The sequence below is a fragment of the Pipra filicauda genome, unplaced genomic scaffold, assembly GCF_003945595.2.
Source record: "Pipra filicauda isolate LSUMZ 115617 unplaced genomic scaffold, ASM394559v2 scaffold145_size1923396_pilon, whole genome shotgun sequence".
NCBI classification, from domain to species: domain Eukaryota; kingdom Metazoa; phylum Chordata; class Aves; order Passeriformes; family Pipridae; genus Pipra; species Pipra filicauda.
Window position 1 is genome coordinate 1,586,956 of NW_024103940.1, and position 27,966 is coordinate 1,614,921.

The 27,966-nt window shown below is 40.6% G+C and overlaps 1 protein-coding gene across 2 annotated transcripts; it reads right to left on the reverse strand.

Moving 5' to 3' along the window:
- Window positions 1-13,341: 13,341 nt before the first annotated feature.
- GREM1 (gremlin 1, DAN family BMP antagonist) lies at window positions 13,342-24,132 on the reverse strand. Of its 2 annotated transcripts, none has more exons than XM_039378751.1 (2): window positions 23,796-23,862; window positions 13,342-17,111 (listed from the first exon to the last, which is right to left on the reverse strand). In XM_039378751.1, the coding sequence occupies exon 2, from the start codon at window positions 17,105-17,107 to the stop codon at window positions 16,553-16,555; it is 555 nt and encodes a 184-aa protein (XP_039234685.1). In that variant the 5' UTR covers window positions 17,108-17,111; window positions 23,796-23,862; the 3' UTR covers window positions 13,342-16,552. The 2 variants fall into 2 exon arrangements, with proteins under 2 accessions (XP_039234685.1, XP_027572880.1); XM_027717079.2 differs by having other exon boundaries at window positions 16,418-17,108; window positions 23,762-24,132.
- Between the last annotated feature and the right edge of the window lie 3,834 nt (window positions 24,133-27,966).

The window sequence follows — 27,966 nt, forward strand, 5'->3', positions numbered from 1 at the left end:
GTGATTTTAATTTTTTCTTCCTTTTCAGTCATTTTGATTTGAATAGTTGCACTTTTGAACATTATTATTTTTGGTACTCTTTCCTCTCTTCTCTCCATATGACTCAAAATCATCAAAATAAAGCCCTCTTTGGCTGGTTAACTTCTCTTTGAAGATGTAGCAAAATGGTAAATTCTCTCACAATGCTATTAATGTTCTCTGTGTACCGAGCAAGTTTCAGAGACATAACAGTATTTAAGTCTTTCATGTCCATATGGTATTTGCTTTGGTAAAATCATGGCTTTACTTGAATGTTCGCACATACACTCAACAGTTATATATTTGCTGTCCTTTGAATTGAAAAATTGCATTTTTCATCCTAGAATATTTAAAGCAGAACTAATGGAATATTAGTATGGTTTAGGGTTTTTTGCTTTTCAGGAATTAAACTCATTTGGGTAGTTCTTGACTAAATATGTTATAAATGTCTTAAAAGAATAAGCTCAATAGATTCAGGTCCTTTTTTCCCCCTTCACATTGTAATTGTGTGTGTGTGTTTACGTCTGTATGTGTTTCTACTATGTATGTGAAAGTTTAATTTTCTCAAAAACCAAGATGTGCACATGATTAATTTTGTAAAAGTTATTGTTGTGGAATGGAGTATTTATTTTTAAACTAAATTCTTAAGGAGACATTGACTGTAAATAAAAGACTATATTTTCCTCCTCAGTACTTTTGATCATTGTATCAGTTGTCTTTTTTGTATGCAAAATACATTGTTGAGATACTGTAGGTTTCTCTGTTTGAAAAATTTTGTCTAAATAACTTTTTATTTCCACTGTTTTACTGATACGTGTAATATGCCAGGTTCAGTGTGCTTGTTAAAAAGACACCCAATATTTCACAGATCTGCAAGGAGTTCAAATACCTAGCTTACTGATGTCAGTTTCTTGAAGGTGTTTTTTGGTGGGTGCATCTGAAATGATTTGCACAGGTATGAAGATGTAGATTTCCTTTAGTTCTCATCCCACTTTTTGCAATTTGTCACATTTCCAGATGCATAATATGGAAAAGCTTTTCAGTAACTTGGAGCATACTGCCCACAAAATTATAATAAAATGGCATCTCACAGGTATGTGTTATCTGTGTGTCCAGACATTTGGACTCTGTTTTCTAAGGGGGGGGGAAAAGATCTGTAAATTGAATTATAATTTTATATGTATTTTGCCATTACTTATATATTGATAGTGTAAGAAACCTTGATATCATGAGTGTATTTTTTTCCTGTTTTCCTATAGTCAGAATAGAAAACAATTACAATTTAAGTATAAAATTGTGTTGTGATTTCATCTAGCAGCTGACCATTTTGGGGAGTACAGAAACTGGAAGCATTTTCACCAGGATGCTCAACAACGCTCCAAAGATAGCTGGCTATATTTTAGCCAGTTTTGAGGGGGGTTTTAGCATCACACATCACAAATTTAAAACTGAAAGACTGTGATTTGGTTTTAGATGTTTCTGAGAACATTATTAGTGTGTTTGCTTGAAAAATCATTATCCTTAGCCAAGAGAAATTGGAGTGATCATGTCAACAGAGAGTAAGAGCAAATGCATACTATGAAGGACCTTGAAAATCATAACTGCTCAGGTTAAAAGAGGGAGAAACTCAACAAATCTACAGAAGCATGATCAAACCAATGGATTTTGGTTTGAAAGGCTGCATTTCTCCTCACAGAAGAGACTAATGCATTGAGGCTGGAGAAAACAAGAACCTGAGCAAGATTTCAGCTACGTAAATTAATTGAAGATATATTGCCACATAGAAATAATCACCAAGATGCAAACATTAACCAAATATGAAGTGTTTGCAATCAATTTTCTGTAGAAGGGAGGGAGACACAGATATTGGGACCAGCCTGGTCTAATGGAAGGTGTCTGCACCCATGGCAGGGGCGTTGGAATGAGATGGTCTTCACAGGGTCCCTTCCAACCCAAACCATTCTAAGATTCCATAAAGACATACTACATGCTTAAGTACCACAATGCTGAGCATGTTAGAAATATCTAGATAGACACTGAACAGCTACACAAGGATGTAATTAGTTACATCATCCTAATTAAAAATACTTGAGCAAATCAATCCAACTTGCAGACGTTTACTCTCTGTTCCTCATATTATTTACTGTCTAGTTTCTTGATACTCTGACACAAAAAAATGGTGTGCTTCTGAAAAGATGGACATTATAAACTTTTTTCTTGGAATCCTATTGATATGCCAAGACGTCAGATGACAGATTGTTTATCCACTTTAACAATTGATTTACTGTTCATTAAGAACCTAAATTTGACCCTTCTGTCCAAAAGGAGTGCTGGACTCCTGTAGTTCATGAACTGTCCTTATGCTTCTTGGAATGTAACACACAGGATCTAGCCAAAGAGCAGTATTTGCTATAGTGCTGTGCCTCTGTTATTCTGAGAGAGAAATGCCACATGCAGGGAAGCAAGTACAACAGATAAAATTATTTTATTTTCTAGAATAAGCCTACATGATAACATCATGTTGAAAAGAAATCCAAAATTGAGAGACCAATTCTGAAGGTCAAAAATAAATCCTACTCTTCTGAACATACAAAACACTCATCAGACATAAAGCCTATTTTCTGTAACATGGAATTCTTTATTATTTCTTAATGTATTTCAGCTCTGGGGTTATTGAAAAGTGTTATTTCATAAATACAGAGCGAATTTATGATATACTGATTTTAAATACTATAATACAACTGTCCGCTTCTAATTAATAGGCAGATTAGATCTATACAATTAAATAATTTCAGAGATGCATTGGTTCATTTCTGTAAATATCACAGCTATTTATCCAGGGGTTAAAGCTGGAGATAAAGGCAGGCAGTTGTTAAGTTACTTTATTTATAAATATGCAGATACATATGTATGCATACATATATTTTTAAAAATATGTGTACATACATCTGTAATACAAGCTATGCTATTGATATGGCAAAAGAAATTGATCCATTCATAGATCTATTATCTATTTCAGTAATACATAATGAAATTTTCATACATTCATTAGTTCAGGAAATGATAGTTCGTGCAAAATCAGTAGTAAAAGCTGGAATACTGTACTTACTGAAATAATTTAAAAGCAAATGAGCATTTGAGATGCATTTGTCAGAAAACTTTAATCAAAGCAGACTGGGGATTTCTATGTGTAACCTCTTTCATGAGACAAATCCCAAGGTCCTTTACAAAATAATGAAATTAGCAATACAAATATTGATAAATACACTAGGTCAAACAAAGCAGTCTTGAAAGGGCTACTACCGTGAGTCAATAAACCAAGGGATTCCGGTGCAAAAAAAATAGAAGCCCCTAAGACAGCCTAACTGGGAGATCTGCCTTTCAAGGCATGCTGGGTTCTTGGGAGGGATGAAAAAAAAATGTGCAGAACAGTTTGTAAGTCCTGGTTTTGTTTTCTACATAATTGTTACGTTTCATTGTGTCTAGTTGCTCTAGGTTTCTTGCATCTTACAAGCAGTCTTTGATGCATTCATGAATATGCCAGATCTTTTCTGTAGGATGGTGGATGAACAGATGTATGGGCTTCAGAAGTTCCTAGTTTGCATATAGGTCATCTACTGTATGGACCGCGGCTGGAAGAAATACTGCTCTTATATATGTTCTTATATTTCCCAGACACTTGGGAAAAGTTAAGGGTTTTCAAGTTTGGTCTTATATTACTGTTTTATCTACCCTTGACAAGAGAAGCTAAAGCTCCACAGATCACAGCTGAAGACAGGCTCAAAAGAAATGAGTGGTGATTTAACTTTTACAACTTATTCTTTCTGAGTGAAACTTGTTTAGGCATGCTGAGCCTTCATGAAAACCCTCTGCAGCTTTGTAAAAAGAATGTGAGGGGTGAGTGAGGAATAATATTTTCAGTCACAGTGTGTTATAAGACTTCTAAGACTTCTTTCATTTTTTTTTCCTTTTGCATTGTTTCCTCTTTGTAAATTTTTCTGTCTTCCTCTTTCTCCTCCCTGTTTAAGAAACCATTGCTAGCTTCATGTGCATTTATCCAGCTCCAGCATTTGTTCATTGCTAATAATGAAATTTATTCCAACTGCAAATTCCAGGACTGCAATGATTAAGCTATTTGAAATAGCTCCAGTAATTGATCCCTAAATTTCTCAGCCAAATTGTTGGACATACTTGTAAGTATTTGTATTAATATTTACAAGTTTTCATTTCAGATTCAATTAGTCACAGAGTCAGGCCCAAAAACCTACCATACCATTTCTAACTAATCAAGATAGTGTCAATAAACACTTTGATTCAATTGAGAATTCTACAATTATGTAATTAGCTGAGCAGTAATATTTGAAATTAACTTGTTATGAAAAGCTTAACCCACAAATGGTCATATAAAATGAGCTGCAAGGGACCATGCATGTGAGTTAAGAGGAACATTTTAAATTTTGATGTCTATGTTTTTTATCTTTTTGCTTCTCTTATTAACCTCAAAAATGGAAACATGATGATGTTTTGAAGCTTTCTTGCTAATCTCACTTGCAGTGTCTATAGCAGTATTTTGGGCTGTTGATTGGCTGTGAATAAGACAGAAGTGTGTTATGCCCTTTTTTTTTCACTTTGAGCATCTTTGATTTCCATTAAAGTGTTGATGAAGGCTGACAATGCTAGTTTTATATGTGATAATGCTGGTTTTATATATGATTCAGAGTAGCCATAACAATCCTATCTTTCAGAGGTGCAATGGTACAGTGCAAGTGTTCTCAGGAGGCTATGTGTTCATGATAGGGTTTTAATTATAGATCACATTGCTACCCTTAGGTTCTGAATTTCAGTGATATTAAAGATTTGAAAGATTTTTAACAACCTCAGAATTTTAAAGGAAAGCACAATGTGAGATGTATTCTCTGATTACAGAAATTATTTTCTATAGGATGAATAAGAGACAAGGCTGGGGCAGGGGGAGAAGAAGGTGTTCCACCATTTAAATTTTGCCCTCTCTTCCAAATTTGAAATCATCATCAGAAACTCTTATATAATGATTTTTCCCACCACACCCCTTGGATGATACATTCCAACACTCCAAAATGGTGATGCAGATCCAAGATGGTTTTCTGCTCCATGCACACACTATTGAAATTGTCGTCTTAATTGCTTACATACAGTAGTATCTTTTTGGAAGTTTTCACAATATTGCAAGAATACTTCTTTCTACTCATTGCTCTCTAGTGACACTGACACAGAAAGCAAGTTGTGGGACCGAACACTATGTCCCAGCAAAAAGAACACCTTGAGATTTTAAAAGAAGTTTCCCATCTCTTCTGGTCTTAAGTGTCTTCTAAAATATCAAACCAAATTGACCTGCAAGCCTATTGTGAAACTAATATATTAAGAAAAAACGTGAAGGGAATACAGTTTCCAGAAGCTGAGAAAAGAGTTTAGATTCTTAAAAAGAGAACAACTTACATATGAATCTAAAGATCCTATTTGCAGTCAGGCAGATAATCAGGATATTTTCCAAAAGCAAGAGTCTATGTAAACTTGCATCACACTGTGATGCTAGTGTGTTCTTTCCTTAAAGCAGCATTGAACAGCTAAGAAGTATTCACCTTACTTTAGCAGATTTTTTTAGAGAACAGAGGCAAAGAATATTAATTTTAAGTAGTGTGAGCACAAGAAACCTGATGCCAAACTGCCCTTTTTGCTCCTGGGATTGTGTAGAGCTAATTCCCAAGGCATCTTTCTGAAAATGTATCCTTTGGACTGAAAAAACAAAAAGGGAAAACCCACCCTCTTGGACCCTACTATTTTAGTTCCCTGTATGAGTCTTCTGGTTTGATTTAGGAATGTGCTGCTTGGTTCCCATGTGCATTGTTGTTGTAGTATTTACTTTGGAAGGAAAAGTGAGCATACGGTTCACGCCTTAACCTTGTCAAGCATTCCCCTTACCAGCTTGAACTGACACCATACAAATTCTGAAAGGAAAGGCCACAGCCAAAATTAATCATAAACATTATCCATAAAATATTACTCTTGACCCTACCAAGGGGCAGACCTCTAGGAATAACATCCTGCTCCTTAAGAAAATAACATCCCTCTCCAACCGAGAGGTGCAGACCGTCTCATCTATGCATGACGGACATGCTGACCTGTGCCTCAGGGTGTAACATCCGATTCCAACTCAGAGGGAATGTGCACTCCGGGTCTTACATTGTGAAAGTCAAACACAGCCCTACATATAAGCTTTGGCAACTTGCATCCTCTGCATAAAACTAGTCCTGTCTGAGGTTGCGCTGTAAGGTTAGGGTTTTGTGCAAAGCCAAACAGACTAAGGCTGAAGCTGGAACGTTTAGAGCTGCCACCCCAGCTTCCAGGCTATTTTGACCTGAATGAATACTGTATATATAGTTCACATCATTGTACCAACAATGAGTCCTGAGGAAAGGCTGCAGTCTTTAGCTGCTGTGTAGCATTTCACTTGAATGGACTCTATGATTAGTTTATTCTTAGAGGCACAATCCACAGACTGGAGATCCTATTTCCATAGCTATCAGGCAGTATGTTGTTCAGCAGTAAATTGAATTAATTAAACCTTTGAAATCTGAAAAATCCAGAACCGAAACTAATCAGTATTGCTCAATACTAGTTTTATTTGGAAAAGAAATAATAAATCAAAGAAAAACGTACTTACTGCAAATCACTGATGAAACATAGGAGCTTAAATCAAGCAAGACCTGCAACATCAAATGAAGCATTCCTTAAGCATCACAAAAAAATCTTGCATGTAGCAATAAACCAGATTGCTTCCCAGGAGACGTTGGTTGTACTGGCATTGATAGTGAGACATTTCATCAGCAAGCTGTTGACCGTGTGTCAAGGGTGCCCTGCAGACATATCTCTGATATTGCATGCCTCTCTGAATCCATTCTCTTGCAAGCAAGATGCAAGTAGCACCAAATCTCACTTTGCAGGGGTTCCCCTGAGCATAAACTCTCTCCTCAGTGTCACCTCACCAAGTAATTTTGGTCTTCCTTTCCCCAACATACCAGCCCCAGATGGAAACTAAGCTGCTGTTGGGACTGACAGGTTAAGTGGGAAGAGAACTGGGGAAAGAATAGGACATCATCCTCAATGTTGGTGTGCTTAACAATGATGTGGTATAACTGTTACAGAAGATTGAAAGATTTCCCTGGTAACTGTTGTTTTTCCCTGTGGGAGAAAGCAGAGTTTGTTTCACCCATCGACTGATGCTAATTAAAGGATAAACTTCCAGCTTTTGAAATTAAATTATTACTTGTAAAAAAGTTCATGAGGTTAAAACTTCTCTGGGATTTCTATGTCATGCTGATGTACAGCTATGCCCCCCCTGTAAGTGAATGTAACAGATTTGATAATGATAGTAGAGATTACTGCAGTGTCATCTGCTGGATAAATGCCTTGAAGTAAGTGAATATTTTTACAAGAATTGATCTGTGCTGGATTTCTACTGATGTAGTCTATTTATATCTAACAAATATAAACTGTACTCTACCCAGATGGCTTACTTCTGACAATGCAATACAAACTGACTACACTCCTTTCACACTAATGCCAATACATCTCTCCTGTTATTAATAAGCTATTTATATACATTCTGACAGCAGACTAGACCTCATCTTTGAGATCAGTACTTGATGCTCATATTTCTTTCCCCTTGCCCTCTATTTCTTTCCACCATCCATCACACTGACTGTTACTTCCTATCCTCTCCTGTGAAATAGACACTACCTTCTTTTTTCACCCACAGTAATCAAGGGGGTTCCGTGTGTTGGTAAAGATAAATGAGGCTAAAATCTTTCCTTGTGTGGCTTCCATTAAATTTCATTGGGTAGCATTTGTACACTTTTCAACTATGATGCACAAAAGCTAGTGTTGCGAAAGATATTCAGTCCCAAAACATCACGCCTTTTTAGGAAACCAGTGCCTTTTTAGGAAATCAGTGCTTCTGCAATTATTTGAAATCAAATCATTGACAAAATGTGCCTTGGAATTATGCAAACAGTATTGCAATGTAATAGTGATAAACAAAGATGTTTTCACTCTGGAGATATAGCAAAGATAAGGAAGAAAAGATGTGAAGATGCATTTGAACAATTCTCATGGGAAAAGTCTTTTGCTTTACCCAGCTTCTCTCTTGAGGTGAAGTGATTGCAAGTCTTCTCACTTATCATGCTTATGTGATAGAAAGAGAATATTTACTTCTATGCATGTGTGCATAATATTTTGTCCCTGGTAATGAACTAAAATATTTGGCTCTGAAGGAAGGAATTTTTCTTTTGGTTTGCAAAGGAGTTTGTTGAAAGAACTAAACTTGGTGGTACAGGAGTAGGGAGGCTGCCAACTTCTGATAGTCCATCAATGCTGACTGTTTAAGAAGACCTGTCAGAGTAGCTCTTCTCTCAGTTGTCTGAGTGATGGGAGTTTCATCACCAGATAAAATTCAGAATTTCCTTCAGAGGAAAACTGACTCTGACTTTTTGAACTTTCAGACTACTGGGCTGAGCAGAATAAAAGCAATTGTTGAGACATCATGCGTGGATCTAAGGGACAGATGGCTCCGAACTGTGCCAGAGAATCATGATAAGACATTCAGGGTGTATACCAGGATTTTTTTATTTGTTTCTTTTTAATTATTGTTCTTGCTCTACTGTTTGTTCTGTCTCACTTGCTTTTCATCATTTCTCAGTAATAGTGCATATACAAGATACTCTGGTAGAAACCTGACACCACTTAAAAAACAGCTGTAAGATGAGTTCAGTACACATTCACAGAGCAATGGCCTCCTTGAATGTGAAGATGCAAACCGAAGGCAAGTTGAACACCTCTTGGATGTTATGATTTCTCAGAGGCTTTTACTAGTGTCTTCAGCAGCAGCTCTCCTTTTAAAAAGCATATTCTGTACAAAAAGAATCCTAAAAGCAACTCAATGGTGAAATTAGAGATCCACACAGATTATACTCCCAGTGCAAAGGAATGGATTAGCTTAACTTTCAACTCCTGCTGCTTAATGTTGATTTAATATATTGTCTTGACTTTTAATAAGGTTATTGAAAGATAAAAGCATAAGGAGCTGTGGCACAGATGCGACAGTCAGAACATCATATGCAAAATAAAAAGAGACATTATAATAAAATGAAAATTGAATGTTGCTTGTATAAAATCTGGCTTTGTTTTGATGCATAAAACAGCAAACACTGTTCCATACTGAGGTTTTCAAGAATGTCTTAAGTATACAGTGCTTCTGATGCCACCCGAGTTGCCTATATATAGATCTGTCTTGTGTAAAGAATTTAAAAAGCATTAGAATGAAGAAATCAAAGAGACAATAAATTTTAAACCAATCTTATTGTCTGCAGCCTAAAGTGTTATTAAGATCAAAGTGGAGCAAACATCTGGCATTTGCCTTTCTGCAAAAATTAGATCAAATTACCTACCATAGGATTTAGATCCATTCAATAAGTCCGTTCCATTGTACACATAGTTTTCTTTCGCCTTTTTATTTGCTAAATCTAATTTAACACCCGAATTCTAGCTTCTTCATTCATTTGAAGTTGAAACAAATTAACAACAAAAATAGAAATCATGTTCCTCTTGAACATCTGTTTCCGAAGGAACATTCAAGGTCCTTCAGGTCTTAAAGAAAGAAGTTCAGCAAGACTTTATCTTTGCCATTAAGTGTAATTTTCTAGAAATAAACTTTACCAAGTACACACAAGTCTGTCTCCATCCTTGAAAAATAAATTCTTCTTGACTACTATTGTAACTAGTGTCATTGTTGGCTTTATTCCATATTAATCACTCTTAAAGTGTGTCGTTAAGAAGCTTGGCTCAGTGGCCAATACTTTTATGTATAATCTTATTCAATATACATTTTTCAGACTTTTAAATATATCTAATGTGAACCTAGGGTTTTGATACCTTTGTTTAAAGAGATAAATACATTTATGTTACATCTATTTAGCACAATTTTTTAATTGTCTCTATATAAGTATACATTAATACAGAGCTAAGATTGAGAATATGTCTCTTTTCTTAAATACAGAAAATACTGTGCCTTTACACCTCGGCAAACTAATTACAAAAGTTGAATTTAAAGAAAAACAATATTAAGGTCTGCAAATTCATCATTATATGAATCAAACAATCTCAACTCAGTAGTGATGCCCTGCAATAACTATAAAATTATGATTAATGAATTGGGGTGTTCTGTCCCAGGTGAGCTGTAACCAACACATTAATTTTTTCCAATTGCTTTATTGCTGGAAACTTTGTGGATATTACTAGGCAGAAGGATAAGATATAGCTCTCAAATATTCTAGAGAAAGATATTTTTTAACCATTTTTCTTTTACTCCCTTGTAATATGAATTGGAATATGACTTTTTCCACGAGTCATTCTTTAAAAAAGAAATGCAAACATAGGAATTCAAATTTTCTTTGCAGAACATTTATTGTGAGCCAGTGTAATTTCTCTATTTGATCCATCCCCAAGCTATGTGATTTACTTTTGTATCACAGCAAGAAGTTATTACTTATCACAACCTAGAAGTTTGGGGGGGGTTTAATGTGATCTCAAACAAGCATATTTTATGTCAGTATAGAATTTAATCCTTGTATCTTTCTCTTTGATCAATCAAAAAAAGCCAATTATAAATTTTATTTTCAAGACTCCCTTAAGAAAGGGAGCAAGTGACAGTTAAAATTTCTGTACTCCTCCATCCAGACCCACGAAAGCTAGAGAAGGAATTCAGGCAGCCAGAAGTCACACATTGTCAAAGAGCACCTTAGAGTCATCAGCTACATTTTCAGGCAGGCAGTGAAGACAGGCTTCAGATGTTTTTCTGAAGCTACATTACAAGGTAGTATCAAAAATCTGCGCTGGGATCCCTTGTGATATCTGTGCATTGCTGTGAAGTTCTGGTTTCAGTCTCAGCTGATTAAAAAAAATAACAAGGTGTCTGAATCTTATTATGATTAATATTTTTGATACTTTAAGGCCAAGAGCTGATGGGTATTAAAAATATCTTCATTGTTTTGCCTAAATCCAAATACACATTAATTTTTCACTCCATGAAATTTTAAATGATGCAACTATCACCTTCAGAAGTATTCAAAACTTTAGTTAGTGCAACCATCCAAGCAAGCAGCATGACTCAGAAAAAATATTGGACCTTCTGCCGATATTGACTGTTGTATCTCAGTAATTAACGAAGTAATTTCTAAGGCAGGTTTGAGTTATTTGGAGTGAATAGGATCTGTTTTAAAATGCAAAGGAAGAGTGTGCAAGGGCATAATTTTGTTAAGCAAACAGGACTTCTCAGTCTTCTGCCACTGACTTGGTTGTTCTCCTTCAGGAAACCTTTTGAAACTAAAAACTCTGTTTACTCCTGTATGCTGGAAAAGGAACATCAGTCCCCAAGGGTGCAATTCTAATTGCTCTCATTTTTTTATTTTTTTCCTCTACTCAGAAGAAGGTAAATTACAAGGTGAAGTTACCACGTTGTTTTTGCAAATGCAATGTCCCTCTTCCCAGCCAGGCACCACTGCTGACAGGCAGCTGGAGCAGAGCCACGATGCCGTCTGTCCCACTGACCCATCCAGGCCACACTATACCTACTGTGTGCATCTGCTGCTCAGATGTGCACACGTGCTTAGCAAATCTAACGTTCTCCTGATGCCTCAGTCCTATAACGCATGTGTGAATCAACTGCGTGGCACACACAGAAATCTAGCCTATCTCACTGGGGAGAGAGAGAAGAATAGTCTTATTTCTCTCTGCATCCCTGGAAGCAGATTAAGGTGTGTGAATTCTCTCTCTGTTATCTTCTTTGGATCAGCATAATTATCTGTAAAGCCCATGGGACTTCACAGTGGAAGTATCATTAATTCAAAGCTGGTATGTAGGACAAATATGAATTTTAATGAATGTCTGAGCTTGTTAGCGTGTAAATAATAAGACCATGGTACTACAGAGTACTACAAAGGTAAGGCCACAAGGTTTTTCTCTGTTTAAAATATTCAAATAAAGATATATATGTACATCTTTTCAAGGAAACATTCTACTCAGCTGTGCCTATATCTCAGACCAGAGAAAGTCAATCACCTTCTAAAAATAATGAGTATTAGCTAATGTTATTATCTTTTCAGTAAGTTTTAGAAGCACAAAAATACTAGAAGAGAAGGAAGACTAAACTAAAAAACCTTTAGAAGTCCCCAGACAAGCAGTACTACTGGACTGTTCAGCTCCATTGTTGTGTCAGGGAAGAACACACTGGATCTTATCAGCACCCAGCTTTCAGAGCTGGAAATGGGGCATCTGACCTTTTTTCTCTAGTTGTTGCTTTGTGTGTCACAGGAAAACACTGCATGTTGTTCCCCCATATAACTGTGTATCTGACTATGTCACTCATTTCTTTGAACTAAAAGGTGTAAGTCTGAAAATTACTAGGCCTGTATCACTGCTCAGAGGTTCACATGAAATCAGAGGAGGTTCTCAGCCTGGTTCAACAGGATGGCAGTCCCTAGCAAAGCAGCTGGCATCACAAGGGCAGCCAATGCCACCGCTACTGGAGATGGCAGCACTGCATCGAGCTCTGCCCTGCCCGAACCCAGTCCATCACAGGTCTGGCAAGGTGGCAGGTTGGAGAGTTAAAATTTATATCACTACTGCCTGTTTCCCACCGGTTTCCCACCGGTGATAAGGAAAGTTTGAAGAAACCTGTTCTCTCTAGTTGCAGTCCTTCCTCAACCCTGGCCTTGTGCCAATGCTGCCAGCAGGGGCAAATCTTCCTGTTCTCTTTTATAATTGTTTTTCATCTCCTCTGTCCCTATTTGCAATTTGTAACGTGCTGTATTGTAAAGGTGTTCCTTACTCTTTTTCCTAAAAGTAGGACTAAACTGCTAGCTAGACATAAAACTGAGATATGGTGTAAGGCAGGCATGCCGACTCCAACTAACACTCCAACAATTCAAGACTGATTTATATTTTGAACTGTCACTATATGGTTTACAAGGGGAAAAGTGTGAGTTAAGATTGAGATTTTCCTTCTATAAATTGTGGAAGGGTGAGGGGGAAGTGACAGATCTCATTTAAAAACCTGATTGAAGTAGCCATGTTGAATGATGGTGCCATTGCTTGTCTCTGTGTCTCGCTGTCATAATGTAAACCCCTTTATAATTAGAAGAAACCACAGAAGTCAGAGTAAAGTACAACAGATCCAGAAAGAGCTGGAAACTTAAGGAAGAAAGAAAAAAAAACCCAACAATAGACACGGGCTGGAGAAGATATTTTATTTATTTGTTACTAGTAGTTAAAATGATGTACAAAATGCTGGGAAAAAAAAACTCCAATTCTATTCAGTTACAAAATAATTAAAACTTCATTTTAAACCAAGTTTTGCTTTGTGAGACTGAGCATGAAAATACTCCAGCCTTAGGTTATATAGTCCATTGTTTTTAGAATAAAGCAGACATTTAAATACATATTGTGGTTGATATTAAATATCTAGTATAATTGTAAGTTAGCAGAACTTTCTTACTCTCAGGCAATAACTAGCAATTCATAAAAGTTCTTTGTATAAAATTTACATGGGGGAGGGAAAGATCTGCCTCAAGGGGAGTTCTGTCATGATCTATGCACAGGCGGTTTTGGAGCATAAGGATTTTGAATACTTTTATCAATTTTCCTTCAGAATGCTAGCTTAATCTTAAATAAAGGAGACAATAATGTTTGAAGCTTTGCTTAACAGCTAAGAGTATAGGGACATAGCCGTCCCTGTCAAAGACAATGGGAATTCTGCTGTCAAATTTACATGAAGAAAAAATTCATTCTTAAGGTGTTCCCATTTCTTGGACAGAAACCTAAGCTACTCCAAAACTTTCAGCCATGACTGAGGTTGGCCCTTTCCTCTGAAAAAAAGTAAAAATCAAACAAGTAATTTAAAGGAAAACAATCCCTGCCTATTATCAGTGAAAGAGAATTTGTATTAATAATAACATTAAATATCTGTATCTTTCTGTTTAACTATTCACATTCCACACAGTGGAAATCTACCTCCTGTAATTCCAGATTTTAAAATTGGATTCTAAAATCCATGAAGAAATGTGTCAAACCTGCTGAGTGAGAGTACACCGAATGAAATGCATTTTTATAATATCAATCAGTGAGTTGCAATCTCTTCATCTTACAAACGCAGCCTACACAGCAGTGGATTTTAAAGTAAAAATAGATTAATTGTAGAGATGCAGGATATCACCAATATATGCACTGTATAACAGGTGGGACAACTAATATAATGAGTCCAAACAGGATGAATCTGTGACTTGCCACTCATTGTATATTTTTCCCTTTGGACATGTTACTAAGGGTGGAATTGTCTTCCTCAGCATTCAATGGCAAGAAATGGTGTCAAAATAATCACCTTGTGGCTGAGAGAGGCATCTGATGTGAGAGAGAACAGTTATGCAGATACTAGAAAATGTTGCTGCTGGGTGGGGAAACTAAGTTCTGAACTATCAATGACTCTTCATATAGTAAGTGTGGACCTAACTCCCATTTCACTCATATCAGTGAGGTCAGGGTTGCTTTCAGGCCCGGTACTGACTCTCGCACAGGAACACTCCTTTACTTCGGCACTCACTGGACGGACAGGATCAGCTGCCGAGGCCCTGCAGGCACAGGCACAGGGACAGGCACAGCACAGGCAGGGAGGTTGCAGCACCCTGTAAGCTCTTCAGCACCTGGCCTGAAAGTGCCCTTGCAAAGGCAGCACCCAGGACAGCAGGAGCAGTCTGCACACCATGTGGTGTGAGATGCTGCCGGGGAGACAACTGCCAGGCTTCCCATTAAGCACGTGGGAAAGCAAGGGCTACATGCATGGAAGGGCTGCCTTTCTGGTCCAATGGCCCAGAACACACCCTGCTAAACCAACTTCTTTTGCAGGGCCTTCTGTGCTCTTACAAAACCCCCTGATCAAGTTTAAGCTTCTAATCCTGAAGGAAAGAAAAGGCAGGATAACCTCACAGGTGAGAGTCATCGAGCTGTCGGAAGCAGTGCATCCCCTTTTATGTTTTCTTTCCCCCAGATGAGAGGGTCAGTTAGCCCTCAATTTTCAGGAAATTTTCTGTACTTACTCCAAATCCAGTTTAAATGCAAGTCTGTGGCAAAAGATATAAAAAGAAGATTATTGCTGGCAAAGTTCTGCATCTCTGTTTCAACAAACTGCATGCCTGTGGCAAAGCTAAAATAACAATAACAATGCAATGTTTACTAGTCATGAATGTCGTGTCTTTTGTCTCTTGTGTGGTTATTGCATTTGAAGTCACATGATGCTTGTTTTAATTTTTGCTTTGCTCTTTATGTACTAAATTACTGCTATTCTGTACTTGATCTGGGTTAGCAAGATTTTTGTGCTGTGGTTATGTATTTTTTATGTCTGTGTGTGAAAAAGAGAAGGAGTTTGGATACACACACTGAAGTATGCATACTCATTGCACGTATGTATAGATATCACTGACTAAAAGATACTGCATATACATATATATGTAGATATGAAGAATAACTGATATCAGAAATACAAGACATCAAATGAATCTAGTAGCATAAGAGTGGGGTTTGATTGGTTTAGAGAACCATTAGAATTCAGAAGTATATTTATAGCCTTGTATATAGTTTCTTTTTAATTTATGTAATATATGACTAGGTATATAAATTAAAGCAAAACATAAACAGAAGACAATATCTCTTCCTCTGTGTCTTCCTATTTGTGTATCTTTCCTTTTTCTACTCCCTTTTGTACTCTCCCTGACTACTTGCTTTGGCCTTTTTCTTTCTAAGTTGATGTAGCTCTGTTTTCCATCCACCTATAGTGACTTTTCAACACTACCACATCCCCCCATTGTTCCCCAGACATGGCTTTTGGATTACAGCTATTTTTCTGAAGAAGCGTGTTACAAACTCTTGACATGGCTGCTATTTTCAGTGATGGCTTTGCTACACTTTAAACTGCATTTTGTCTATTTTGTATATAAGAATAGATTCATGCTTTCAAACGTATTGTCCTCTCACTTTGATGTTTCATGTAATACAGTAAAAGCAAATAGCACAAAAGGTGAACATTCACAAAACCCACAGCTCCACTTTCCCAGCAAGCCACAAAAATGTGGATATACGCTAGGAACCCTAATTCATGATTGTGAGTAAATAGCGTTTTTTCAATATTTCATACCCCTGTTAATTTTCTTTTTTAGTGAACATTGAGATATTTGCTTATACATATCCATTTTCTCCCTTACACACACACACATGCATGCCCTTTCCTTACATCAATTTTTTTCTTTCTTTTTGGAGGGTTTTTGCTGGTTTTAGGTAATTCACTAGGTCCCTTTCAGTTTTGTCCAGCCTTGAAGGTATGCTAGTTCATGCCACTCACTCTCACGCTGGCAGTGATTGAGTACAGTTAGAGTGCAATTGCAACTTTTGTCTCAGTTTAGTCCAGGTCAATAGATATACACCGGCATTCCTTAACTCGGGTGATTCTTTTCTTCTTTCTTGGGGGCTGAAGCTCAGGGCAATTGAGTGTAACAGTCATGGTGGTGAATTTCTTGGGCTTACAGAAGGAACAAGACTGGAAGGAGCCTTCTTCTTTACGGACATGCCTGGGGATGTAGAAGGAATTGCACTGGCCATAGCAGAACCTGTTGATAATGGTACGACTGTTGCAGCCTTCCTCGTGGATAGTTTGTTTGAGGGGTTGAGTTTTACACCAATCCCGCTTTAAGTATTTGCGCTCAGTGATGTGCAAAGCCTCCTGACTGGATTCCAGCACCTCTTCAGCAGGCATCGAGGTGCCTTTTCCTCGTTCTCGATGCCTGGAACCTGACTGCTGTTGTGTCTGCATTTGCTCTGAATCATTGGGTTGATCTTTGTCAGGAGGAGGGATAGCACCTTGAGATCCACGATTCCTCTTTCTCCCTTCCACTGTTGGAAGCAGAAATCCCATCAAAAGAAACAAGGCACCGATGGCATACAGTGTGCGGACCATCCTGTATGAAGGAAGTTGAGGAAATAAAGCACAGTTGTGGATTTCAGATATCAACAGAAGCCAGATATGCAGTAAATTTTCAGTTCCATAAAAGAACTGTGTGTACACACACACTTATAAAAAGATAAGCATTCAGACTCTACCAGCTGGACAGATGTTTCCAAATTACCAAGTGATAAAAGCTTTCAAATAGTGATTGAAAGTCAGAGGCTAAAGTAAGTCCAAACATAATTTTATTTTGTGTACCCTCCATCTTTTTCCAGATCTTTTCCCCATGTATATTACCCTAGTTCTCATTCCCTTCTTATAGCTCACTGACATTAGGAAGATTGCTCCTGACTTATAATGGTGGAAGAATAAATTTTACATTACACAAGGATTTATTATTATGACACAGCTATCTACTATATCAGAGGACTAAAGTTTTTGACTCAGCAGACCTAGTCTGGCTATGTGTTCCTTAGTTGGACTTGCTTTGTACAGCTTCTTGCATAGTATACATCCAGTATATAATGTGTATGCTGTATCCACATGTTGCCTGAATTACATCATCCCAAGATCTGTCACTCTGCACCTCTAAAGGGGACCAATGCACCTGCGTGTAATAATGCTTAAGCTGAGATATGCAATAAGTGAGGCAACTAAAATGAAAGAATATTTAGGTATAGGTTAAAACAGATGCATCAATAATTTCAAACTACACCTTCTCGCACATTACCCTGAATCCTTGACAGAAGTAATACAGATGCAATCCAAGTGTTAAGAATTTTTAAGACCTCTGAGTTTTATTCATTATATGCAGGATGATATTGAAAGGACATAGGATGACAGAGTTTCATACATGAGCTTAAATATCATAGAGTTTGTGCACACAATAAAAAGACCACTTCAAGAAGTGCTGTTAAGTGGAGATGATCAGATCCTTCAAAGCTGCATGCCTGCTCCAACCTAATTAATAGCATAGCAACAACCTTTTTTGCCTCCCTTATTCCACTTTTCGCCTCTTCCCAAAGCTCTGAGTTCTTTAGGTTGTTCAGTCAGCTCAAGACAGCAGCCAGCCCAGCAGAAACTCATCAGCTGTTACACTTCCCCCTTCCAAATCTATTGTGGTCTCTTGAGTTTTTCTGAAAGCCAGGGATATGGTAGCAAGACAGACAGATGAGGGAATCTCTGAGGGACCCTCCCCATGGGAGCTTGGAAAAAGCCACTAGAAATGAGCAACTACTTACAAAAAAACCCCAACCTGTAAAACTCTAAAACTGTGAAGGAGCACAGGCATTAAAAAGGTGAAGAACTGTGGAAAAAACCCTGAGGGAGTCAGTGTCTTCTACCTGCTTGGAATGCTGCAGTTGTATCCCTTATTAGACTCGTTTTATCAGTATGGAAAAAATTAGTTTTTGAGCTGAAGAGTCCTGCTTGTGTTACTACCCAAGAAACATATGAAACCAAGGGCACTGTCCTGGACGGCTTTATCCGCTCTGCCTGAGACCACACAACTAGGCAGGAAAGCAGCCAAATGCCAATGCTGTGAGGGCCACCTAGAGACTCAGCAGAGGCTCAGGGTCAGTACCATTTGCTATAAAAGATAACCGCTAATTTCTCATTTACTAGATCTTTCCAGTCGCATGGAGACAATAAATGTTATGCTGTTCGAAAAGCATTTCTCATCAAATGGATTGGGAAAGGAATTTCTGAAGTGGAAATGTATCATAGGGGTGTTCCATTATACTCAGGGAGTTGCTTTTAAGTCTTTGTCTACAGATTTTTAGAGCCCCTAGAGCTCACTATATATATCATAAATATATGCATTCATTTTATTCATTTATATTTATGTACCAGCATGTCCTATTCCTGTCAGAAGCTTCAGGTTTCAAGCAAGGGGTGTAAGAATGACACTATTGCTGACTCCAACAGACAATTTGGAAGGGTTGCTTTTAATATCTAAATGAAATATGATATGGAACACACAATTTTAATAACCAGACTTCACAAATGTCAGCCCAGACTTCACATTTGCTGCTTTTTCCTCATTTCTATTACAGCCTGAATGTTATTTAAACATGTTTCATTTTAATTTTGCTTTAAAAATATTTTTTAAAAAGGCTTATAAACCAGTGCTTATTTTCTCAGGAGACTAGAATGATTTCTTTCAAAACTATTCCTACTTCTCTGGTGAGAATGCTCTATGCTCTATTATACAGTATTATAATATGCACTTATTTGCTCAACATGGTGCCAGAGCCATAAAAGAAAAAAAAAAGTAATTTCATGCAAATGAAAATAAATTGCTAGTTTATAAGCAGTGCCAGAAAACTTCAGGTGTTTGTTTAGTGTCCCACAACTTAGTTGAGGTTTCATGAGCATGCATATTCCTGGACTACTTTTACTTTTAAAACTGATGAGGTGCACGATGCTTCACCTTTCTTTCCCCATAGATGTGCAATTGATGGCACAAGTAAGGTCTAGTCATATGAAAATAAAGTGTACTTCGGGATGGGAATTTGGGGAAAATTTCATGATAATATTTACTATTGAAAGGTCTGTATCCCAGATTCATGCATCTGTGTTAACCACGTGCTTAACCCTAAGGAAACACAAGCATGTGTTTCAATGTAATCCTAAACTGGGGGGGTGAAAGTAATTTTTCACTGATTTGATTTCCAGCCTTAAAGGAAGCTACATTACATTCTCATAAAAGAAGTTGTGATTCAAATGAAAATTAGCCACTCAGCAGAAACATTTGTTATGGTCACTTCCAAAAAACACTTCTAAAAGTAAAGTTAATCCAGTCATTTAGGGATAAATACAGGTTAAATACAGAAGAGGCTGTGTGAACTTCAAGATCCCCACAGCAGTTCAAGCAGGATCCTTTTCTAATAATAAGTTATTAAACATTTATTAAAAGATTAAGGGATAGGGTTTTAAATGCAAAATACAAAGGAACATGAGGTGGTATGCCTCAGGAAGGAAAGCAGTCAAAATGCAATGCAGGCACCCTACATCACCTTTGGTCCCAGGGCAATGCATTTGCTTATGAGAGAAGATGACACCTTTGCTTACATTAGGAAGTGAAGTGGTTCATCTATCTATGAGTTAGAAGTTGTGAATGTTTCTTTAACAAGGTCTTTTTAATACTGAAAAAAAAAAAAGGAGCACAGAAGAGGACAGTAGAAGTAACTAAAATCAACGTCACCATACACGAAGTTTTACTGAAGAGAAATCTCTCTGAAGTAAATGTTTTTTCTCCTCACTACTGTCATAATTCTGCAGAAATAATAGCCCTAGAGCTTGGGTAGAAGCTGTGAGAATCAGGCTGTAAAAGCTTATATTCCAAATTTCTGCAAAATTTTTATTACTTGACACTGTACCGGATGTTACACTGGCATAACCAGAAATCCTTTTGACAATTCATTTGAGAATCCTTTGAACAAACAGATGACCACAACCAACATAGTCAATTCCCACTTATTTCATTCAGTTCCAGAGAGATACAACAGAATTAATATTTATTTTTTAATAGTAACTCAATACTCAAAAAATCTATTCTTTCCATATTTCACTGCTGAGTTCCACTTTTCATCATCTGTAAAGTCTTAATCACAAAGCCAAAAGAAATTTTATTTCTGACTTCAAATAGGAGCAGAATTGTACCCTAACATTGATATCACTTCATATGGGGATTATCTAGAGCTGAGATCTCATAATCTAAAACAGATTAAGAAATTTGTGGATCAGTACTAGCAACCATTGATAGGGAAATGTATATGCTTTCAGGTTTATTATTTCATACAAATAAGATGTAATTTTTAATTTATACATTTTCTGCTGCAAATTAAGGACCTCCACATGTCAGTTCATAGACAGAATTTCCCTGTGCGTTCCCAGACAGAGTCAGAAAGTTACTACTGAAATTTTTAGCACAACGCAACTTGTTTAAAACAACTAGATGGAAACCTGGTTCTGTTGAAATATACAGCAAAATTCTCACAGACCTCAGCAGGCCTATAATTTCATCTGTGAACCATATTTGCTAGGATAATATGATGAGCTCCTGTGCTTCACAGAAAACATGAAAGATAATCTGATGAAGACCCAAAAGAAAAATGTATTTGGCGGGCTTCAAATACTAGCCAAAGAGGAAAAACACAATCCCTCTGACTATTTAGAAAATTGAAGTGGTTTATGTCCCAAAGGATCAGAATAATTTTATGGCCCACTTATTGCATATGAATTACAGAAATAGTCTTATGTAATGTTTTTATAGTTCATAGATCTGTATTTTTAAATATAAAAAAGGCATGGCAACTGCAGTTCCCAGAGAACTGCAATTTTTTTTTTCTGAGATCAAGACAGTTTGGTAGAATCTGGATACATTTACATTTCAGATAATTTCTTGAGGGTCATAGAGATGGGCCTTTTTGAGGCATGTAATGAGTATAGGCAGCAATTTAAAAACAAAGAAACCAAAATAAACAAAAAAAACCCTTGAAACTTTGAGAATTCCCCCTTTAAGTGAGCATTTTTCTGCAGGACGTCCTACAAGACTCCAGGGAAGCTGAAGATCATGGTGGGCATGGCTGGCACCAAACCCGAATTAGCCTTGCCTGAAGACGTCCACGCAGCCCGACAGCTCCATTTCCCAGCACAAAACTCCGTGAGTTTGCTCACGGAGCCCTAAAACAACCGGAATAGCCTTGCTCCCGTGTACAGCCACGCGTGCTGAAAAGGAGAGAGTATTCAGCAGAGGTTACGCATTTCTGGGTGGCATTGGCAACAGAAAAAGAAAATGCTTTAGGACAGCTTGGCATTGGATGCTAAATAGAAGCAGAGAGCTACGGGCATCAGTGCTCTTTATAATTTATATACAGCCTCGCCGCACGCTGCTTGGTTACTGTGGGGCTTGTCGGGGCAGCGAGAGTGGGGCAGGAGCGGAGCGCTTCTCCAGCTCCCGGCTCACCGGGCTGGGCTCAGGGGCAGCTGAGGTTGGGGGCCCAACTGCACCCGAAAGTCGCCGCTCACAAAACGGATGACCAAACCCCGTGTCCTGTCAGCAGCAGGGAGAGCCAAACGCACATTGGTGTTTCAGAACCTCCGTCTATGCAAAAGGAAGTTTTCCCAGCGCTGGATCTCAGCCCTGATGACCGAAACGGGCTTCGCTTGCGATCCTGTCACCGAAAGGAGCCACAAGCGGGACACCAGGAGCGAGGCCGCAGCTGATGGCCGGAGAGGGACGCTGCGGCTCGGAACAGCGGGCTGGGGGCCGCACACCTTCCCAGCCCACCGGGACGCGGGGACGGCACACCCTCCCAGCCCACTGCCGCCGCGGCGCTCCCCGCGTCGGACAGAACGGCCCCGGCCGGGGCAGGACAGCCCCGCCGCACCGCCCAAGCCGACGAGGTAAGACGTAGCTGGGGCTGAGCACAGCCTGGCTGCGGCGCCGGGACCGTCGGCGACCTTCAGAGGGGAGAGGCCGCAGGCTTGGTTGGCTTGGCTTGTCCGGGAGCGGCTCAGCCCGATACCCCGCGGGTGCGGGCGCTCCTCACGGCGGCTGGGAACACCGCCCCGCTCTTTTCCCGGGCCGCCGTCTAGGTTTACCTCACGGAGGACGAACTCCCTAAGGTGACTGCTGACCCCCCGGGGGGAAGGTCGCAGTGGAAAGGACGGGGCAAGTAAGAAGCCTCCTCCGGGAGGGAAAAGCCCTGCTCCAAGTCGCGCCACTGGCCCGGGGCCGAGAGGAGAGCGGCCCGTCCGCGTCGGCGGGGCCGCAGGGGCCCGACGCGCTGCGGGGAGGGCTCCGGTCACTCTGGCCTGGCTGAGAGGCCTGTCAGGGCAGGGAAGGGGAGCGGTGGTCGACAGATACATAGAACCGTCGGGCGACAAAAAGCCCTTGGCTCCGACTCAGGTGGGAGGGCAGGGCGAGGAGGCACCGGGAGGCGCCGAGCGCAGCGGTGAGCCGCGTCCCGTCCCGCCCGACGGCGCCCGAGGCCGCGCGATGACGGACGCGCGGCGCTGCCCACGGTCACTGCCGGTGCAGACCCTTCCCTTCGAGGCCCCCGATCCCGCCGACACACACCGAGTCTCCCGGGCGGTACGGTCCCCTGCACCCGGGAGCTCCTGGGGCACCAGGGGGACTCTTCTCCGAGGAGCAGAGGTTTGCAAAGGCGGGTCAGGGGCTGCGCGACCTCGTAGTGGGCCGCTCGACGGGACGAGACGGGGCTGGCACCTGGGGATCTGCCCCCGCCCCACTCCGTACAGAGGCCGGGCCGGGATTTTTCCGTGTCTCGGGTGGGCGCCGAATCCAATTTGTCGGGAGTGATGCTGTAGGCGGAGATGAGAGGCAGAGCTAACGGGGCTTTTGCAGTCCCTGTGCTTGTCAGGGGAAAGAGATGTAACAGCACCCTAACCCCCAGCACTGCAGCAGAAGGGTCGGGCCGCCTCACTCTCGCTGACGGGAGGGACGGGTGTCACCCCCTGCAAAACTGAGTCGCCCTGGAGTTTTGCTAGAAACCAGTGAACGACTCCTCCCCTTCCCTCTCCCTGAAGGTAGGATAAAGAACTTAAAATTTTGCCTCCTACAGAGACTGACCGACCTCCACAGCTGCCGGACCCATCTGCGCCCCCGCTGTGCGCGCAGCGCGTCCCGTCCCGGCTCACCTGCGCGGCGGCGGCTCCTCGGCGGGACCCGGCTCGTCGGCGGCGGCTCCTCGGCGGGGCTTTGGATTCTGTGGGGCTCTGCCCGGCAGGTCACTCGGTGGAGAGGGTGGCGTGGGAGCCCGGAGCTGCCCGGGAGTCCATAGAGAGAGAGAGTCTCGAATCCTGACTACAAATTGCAGCAGCGCCGAGCTGTCTCCCATTTAAATGTCTGCCAGCTGAGATCTGCTCTCCAAGCCCCTCCAGATCATTGGACAAGCGCCTCCAAAGCCCGTGTTATCCGCCCCTTTTAACACTTCCATAAACTTCCACCAGGGAAAGCTTTCAGTCATCCAGATAAACACTCGACTACTTTCCTCTCATAAGAGAATCGGTGCTAAAGGTCACTACCCCAAGGAATTGTTCCTGGAATGCACAGAAAATTCACATTTTCCATCCCCATTAAAGTATGACATTTAAGAAGAGTTAAATCCTACTCCGCCCCGCCTCCACTGCCCTTCCGTGCACGCTGCTCTGGCCGCAGGCTGGGCTGCCGGGGCGCTGCGCTGCCCATGAGCCGACCGGACGAGTGAGGCCGCCGCGGGGAGCCGCTGACCAGCCTACCTTTGCAGTCCTCCTTCTCACAAGTTGGATTTGCTGAGGTTCTGCAATACGTCGGGAGTAACGCAGCTTTGGCAAAAAAAAACAAAAACAAAAACAAACCAAACCAACAAACACAAACAACAAACTACCACAAACCCTGCGGTTATGTCTGTGTGCAGAGGGTATTCAACCGTGGCTCCCATCCGCAGACCCGCGCTCATAGCTCTGTATCAGGGAGGGTTTGTTGTTTGGCTGTTTTGACTTTTTTTCTTTTTTTTCTTTTTTTTTTTTTTTGTCCCGCAAGAGGCGGGACACCTCGAGTGTCCCGTCACTGCGTCTCTTGGACAGCTGCGGGATCCTCAGGCATCCCGCGGGGGGCAGGGACGGCGGAGGAGCGCCGCGTCCTGCCGAGGCTGAGCGCGGAGGTGGCCGGAGCCGCCCGATCGTCGGGGCGGCCGTGGGGGCAGCGCGGAGGCCTAAGGCAGGGCGGCGGCGATGCCCGAGCCAGCCCCACGGAGTCCCAGGTGTCCCTCGAAATTAGGCAAAAAACAGCAGGAGTTTAGCGTTTTACGGACCGAACCCTTCGCAGCCGTAACCCTGCGGCTGCCCGAAGCATATCCCGAATCTGAAGCCAGCGTGGGGTTAGGGGCATCGAGGGACAGAGCCTTGGAGGGGGGGAGGAACTCCACTGCTCCGCAGTGAAACCTGCACTTCCTGCAGTGCCAGCCGGCTAACCCGTCCTCCAGGCGCTCCAGCACCGGCACTCGTCTACTGCGGACTTTTTACCACGGAGAGATGCAATGCAGCTGATGGTCACTACGGACAGGAGCAGCCTCTGAAACAGGGACTGACTTTTGGGCTTCCTAATTAAACGGAGATGTTTGTCAGCTGCTGCTTCAAGCTGTGGGCATCACGCAGGTGAAAGCAAAGCTGAGAGAAGCTCTGCAAGGGACTGCGGCGCTGCAGGTGGTGCTGCAACGGTCTGTGCTTTCCTTACTGTCAAGCACAAGCTACTGCCCGTGAACCAAACCAGCCCCGCTCCTCAGTCACCCAACAGTCAGCATCCACCTTGAGCCGCAGAGAGGCCCGGATCTCACCTGACAAAGAGATAGTTTTATTGTGCCTGGTTTTGCAGAGGGGGAAGACAAATTAAAATGAAAGAATCTGCTTTATTAGGGATACCAGGGCTATGCAAGATGGCAAGTTTTCCACAGTAGTTTTCATAGGACTTAGCAATAGCTTGTTCTTTGCTAAGGCCAAAGCATGGTACTTAGTACTAGTTTCGTAGATGAGTGCTTAGCAACAGCTTGTTAAAAAAGAATCACTTCAGTCACTGAGCAAGTGGACGTAGTGCAGTGGTAGGTGGCAGCATCAGAGAGAAAATGATTTGATGTGCAGGAGCCATTGAAATTCAAACACAATTGTTGGGGGAAGGATTACTTGCAAAGAACTACAGCAAATGGTACCTAGATGGATAGAAAGAGAGGCCCAGGGAACTTTTAGGATTTTTTGCTATTTTACTCATAGAAGTGCTATAAAATTAATACATGTTTTTAATTAATTGGGGTACTTTCTTTGTGAATTCAAAGAAAAAGTCACAGTTCCCTCCTCTCTGTATGTTGACAGACTATATGTTCCTTTTTTCTTTTTCTTCTCTTAAGTAGTTGTACTGAAAGGGAAGGGTCTATTCACCTCTCATCTGCTCTTTCTCACTCTGATTACCAGCCCTGGAGACAGGCTGGGGAGCTGCTCTGTGCTGCACCTTTCCCAGGGCCATGGTCTGACCACTTGACTGCTGCTGGAGGAAGTGTTTTCTGCAGTTGCCCTGAGCTCCTTGTGGTGCCTGATGATGGTCCTGGCTCTGCATGTGCTTCCAGGCAGGCAACCTGCCTCTCTGCTGTATTTTTCTGGGATGTCATTTACATACCACTCTGGTATTGACTTTCCTAGATGATACTTCTGGGCATCTATTGCAGAGCGGGTATGTCCACTTAATGCCTTACTGTCATCTAGCCAGAGCTGGTGATCTGGAGTAGATGTCACTCTGAATTAAAGCAAACTAAGAAACACTAAGAAGCAGCTCCTGGTGTAGAAGTTGTGACCCATCCTCAAGAACCATCTCATCTTTCTCTCAGTTTAATCCACACAGTGTTTCAAATAAACACTAGCTGCTTGGATCCAGCAAGACAAGTGTTCAAATTTCTTTGACAGTTGGAAAGTAGAATTATTCCTGCAAGCACTTATCTGCTCATTCACAAAAATAAACCACTTGGGTACCAACAAGGTAAACAATTGCAGCTGCAGCTGCTTTCTTGGATTGAATGAAGGTATAAATAAACAAACAAACAAACAAATAAATAAATAAATAGACTTGTCAAAAAAGAAGAAACATTTGTGTCTATTTTTATTTTTTTGTGATTGAGGGAGGCAGGGAAAATACATCATTTTCTTCATTGTTCTTTTTTTAACATCAGGTATCCAGATAATTTCCAGCTTGGAAGATTGTATTCTTTATTTCTGCTGAAGTCTTTAAAAAAACATTCCCTGTGGTTACTCCAAAAGTTCAGCTGTGCTGGTCAGATCCCAACCAAAGACTGGTTAAAAAAGGACCCAGTGCTTAAAGGGAAATACTTCTTCCTTATCCACACTTGAAATTCTTTTGAAGCTCACCAGTGCTGCTAATTGGAGCTGCAATACTGATGGAGAAATGTTGTGTAATTATTTAGTATTAAAGAGGCCTATGGGAATCTGCATGTTTTTGTGAGAAAGATTTAGATGAAGAGCTTCCATGTCATGGAGTAGTAGCAGTGTGTACTGTACTGTGAACCTGACTGATTTCAACCACCCGCTTGCTATTGTTTTATTGGGCTTTTTTTTTTAATTTCCTCTCCCATTTCTTGCTGGTATTCACTGTGTGAGTTGTTCTTTGTTTTAGTGGAACAGTAAGAATTGTGTAAGCTTAAAAGAAGTGCTGTACTTAATTCTTGCAGAGAAAAATATTGTTGGGCTGAGCTCCTGTCTGCTACTGCTAACTTCGAGTGCTACTCAATATATCCTCACTGCCAGGACAGCTGGCACATTATTAAAAGCCTTTGCAGAGAAGTCAAAGACTCACAGGGGCCAGATCCTCTTCTTTAGTAAATTGAAATAGTTTATAATGACTTCAGGAAGATGTAACTGCTCTGTGACAGCTGAGAGCTGGCCCTAATATACCTAGAAAGCCAATATCTCTCACTTCTAGATGTGTCCTCCAGGTCAGAAATAAGGCAAGCTGTCCGATAGAGACAGGGCACATCTGAACTGCCTTACTTGTTATTTTGAACTGTACTGCTAAAGAGAGAAAGGACCTTGGTATACAGGGCTATGAATCTGGCACTAATTTACAGAGAAAAACCTAAGGGTGTACATAATACTCAACCATTGAAGACAAAATCTCTAATGTTTTAAGTGCTTTTTCTATGGCAGTCACTTGAGATGTTTCCTTTCTATTGGTAACATTCAAGAAGAGTATTGCCAAGCCACTCTATTCATGCATTTTAAAGGAGAAAATATGAATGTATGCACCTACATACCAACCTACCAGCATGCCTCAGCTTCTTTTTAATACAGAGATAGTGATGTTTTGC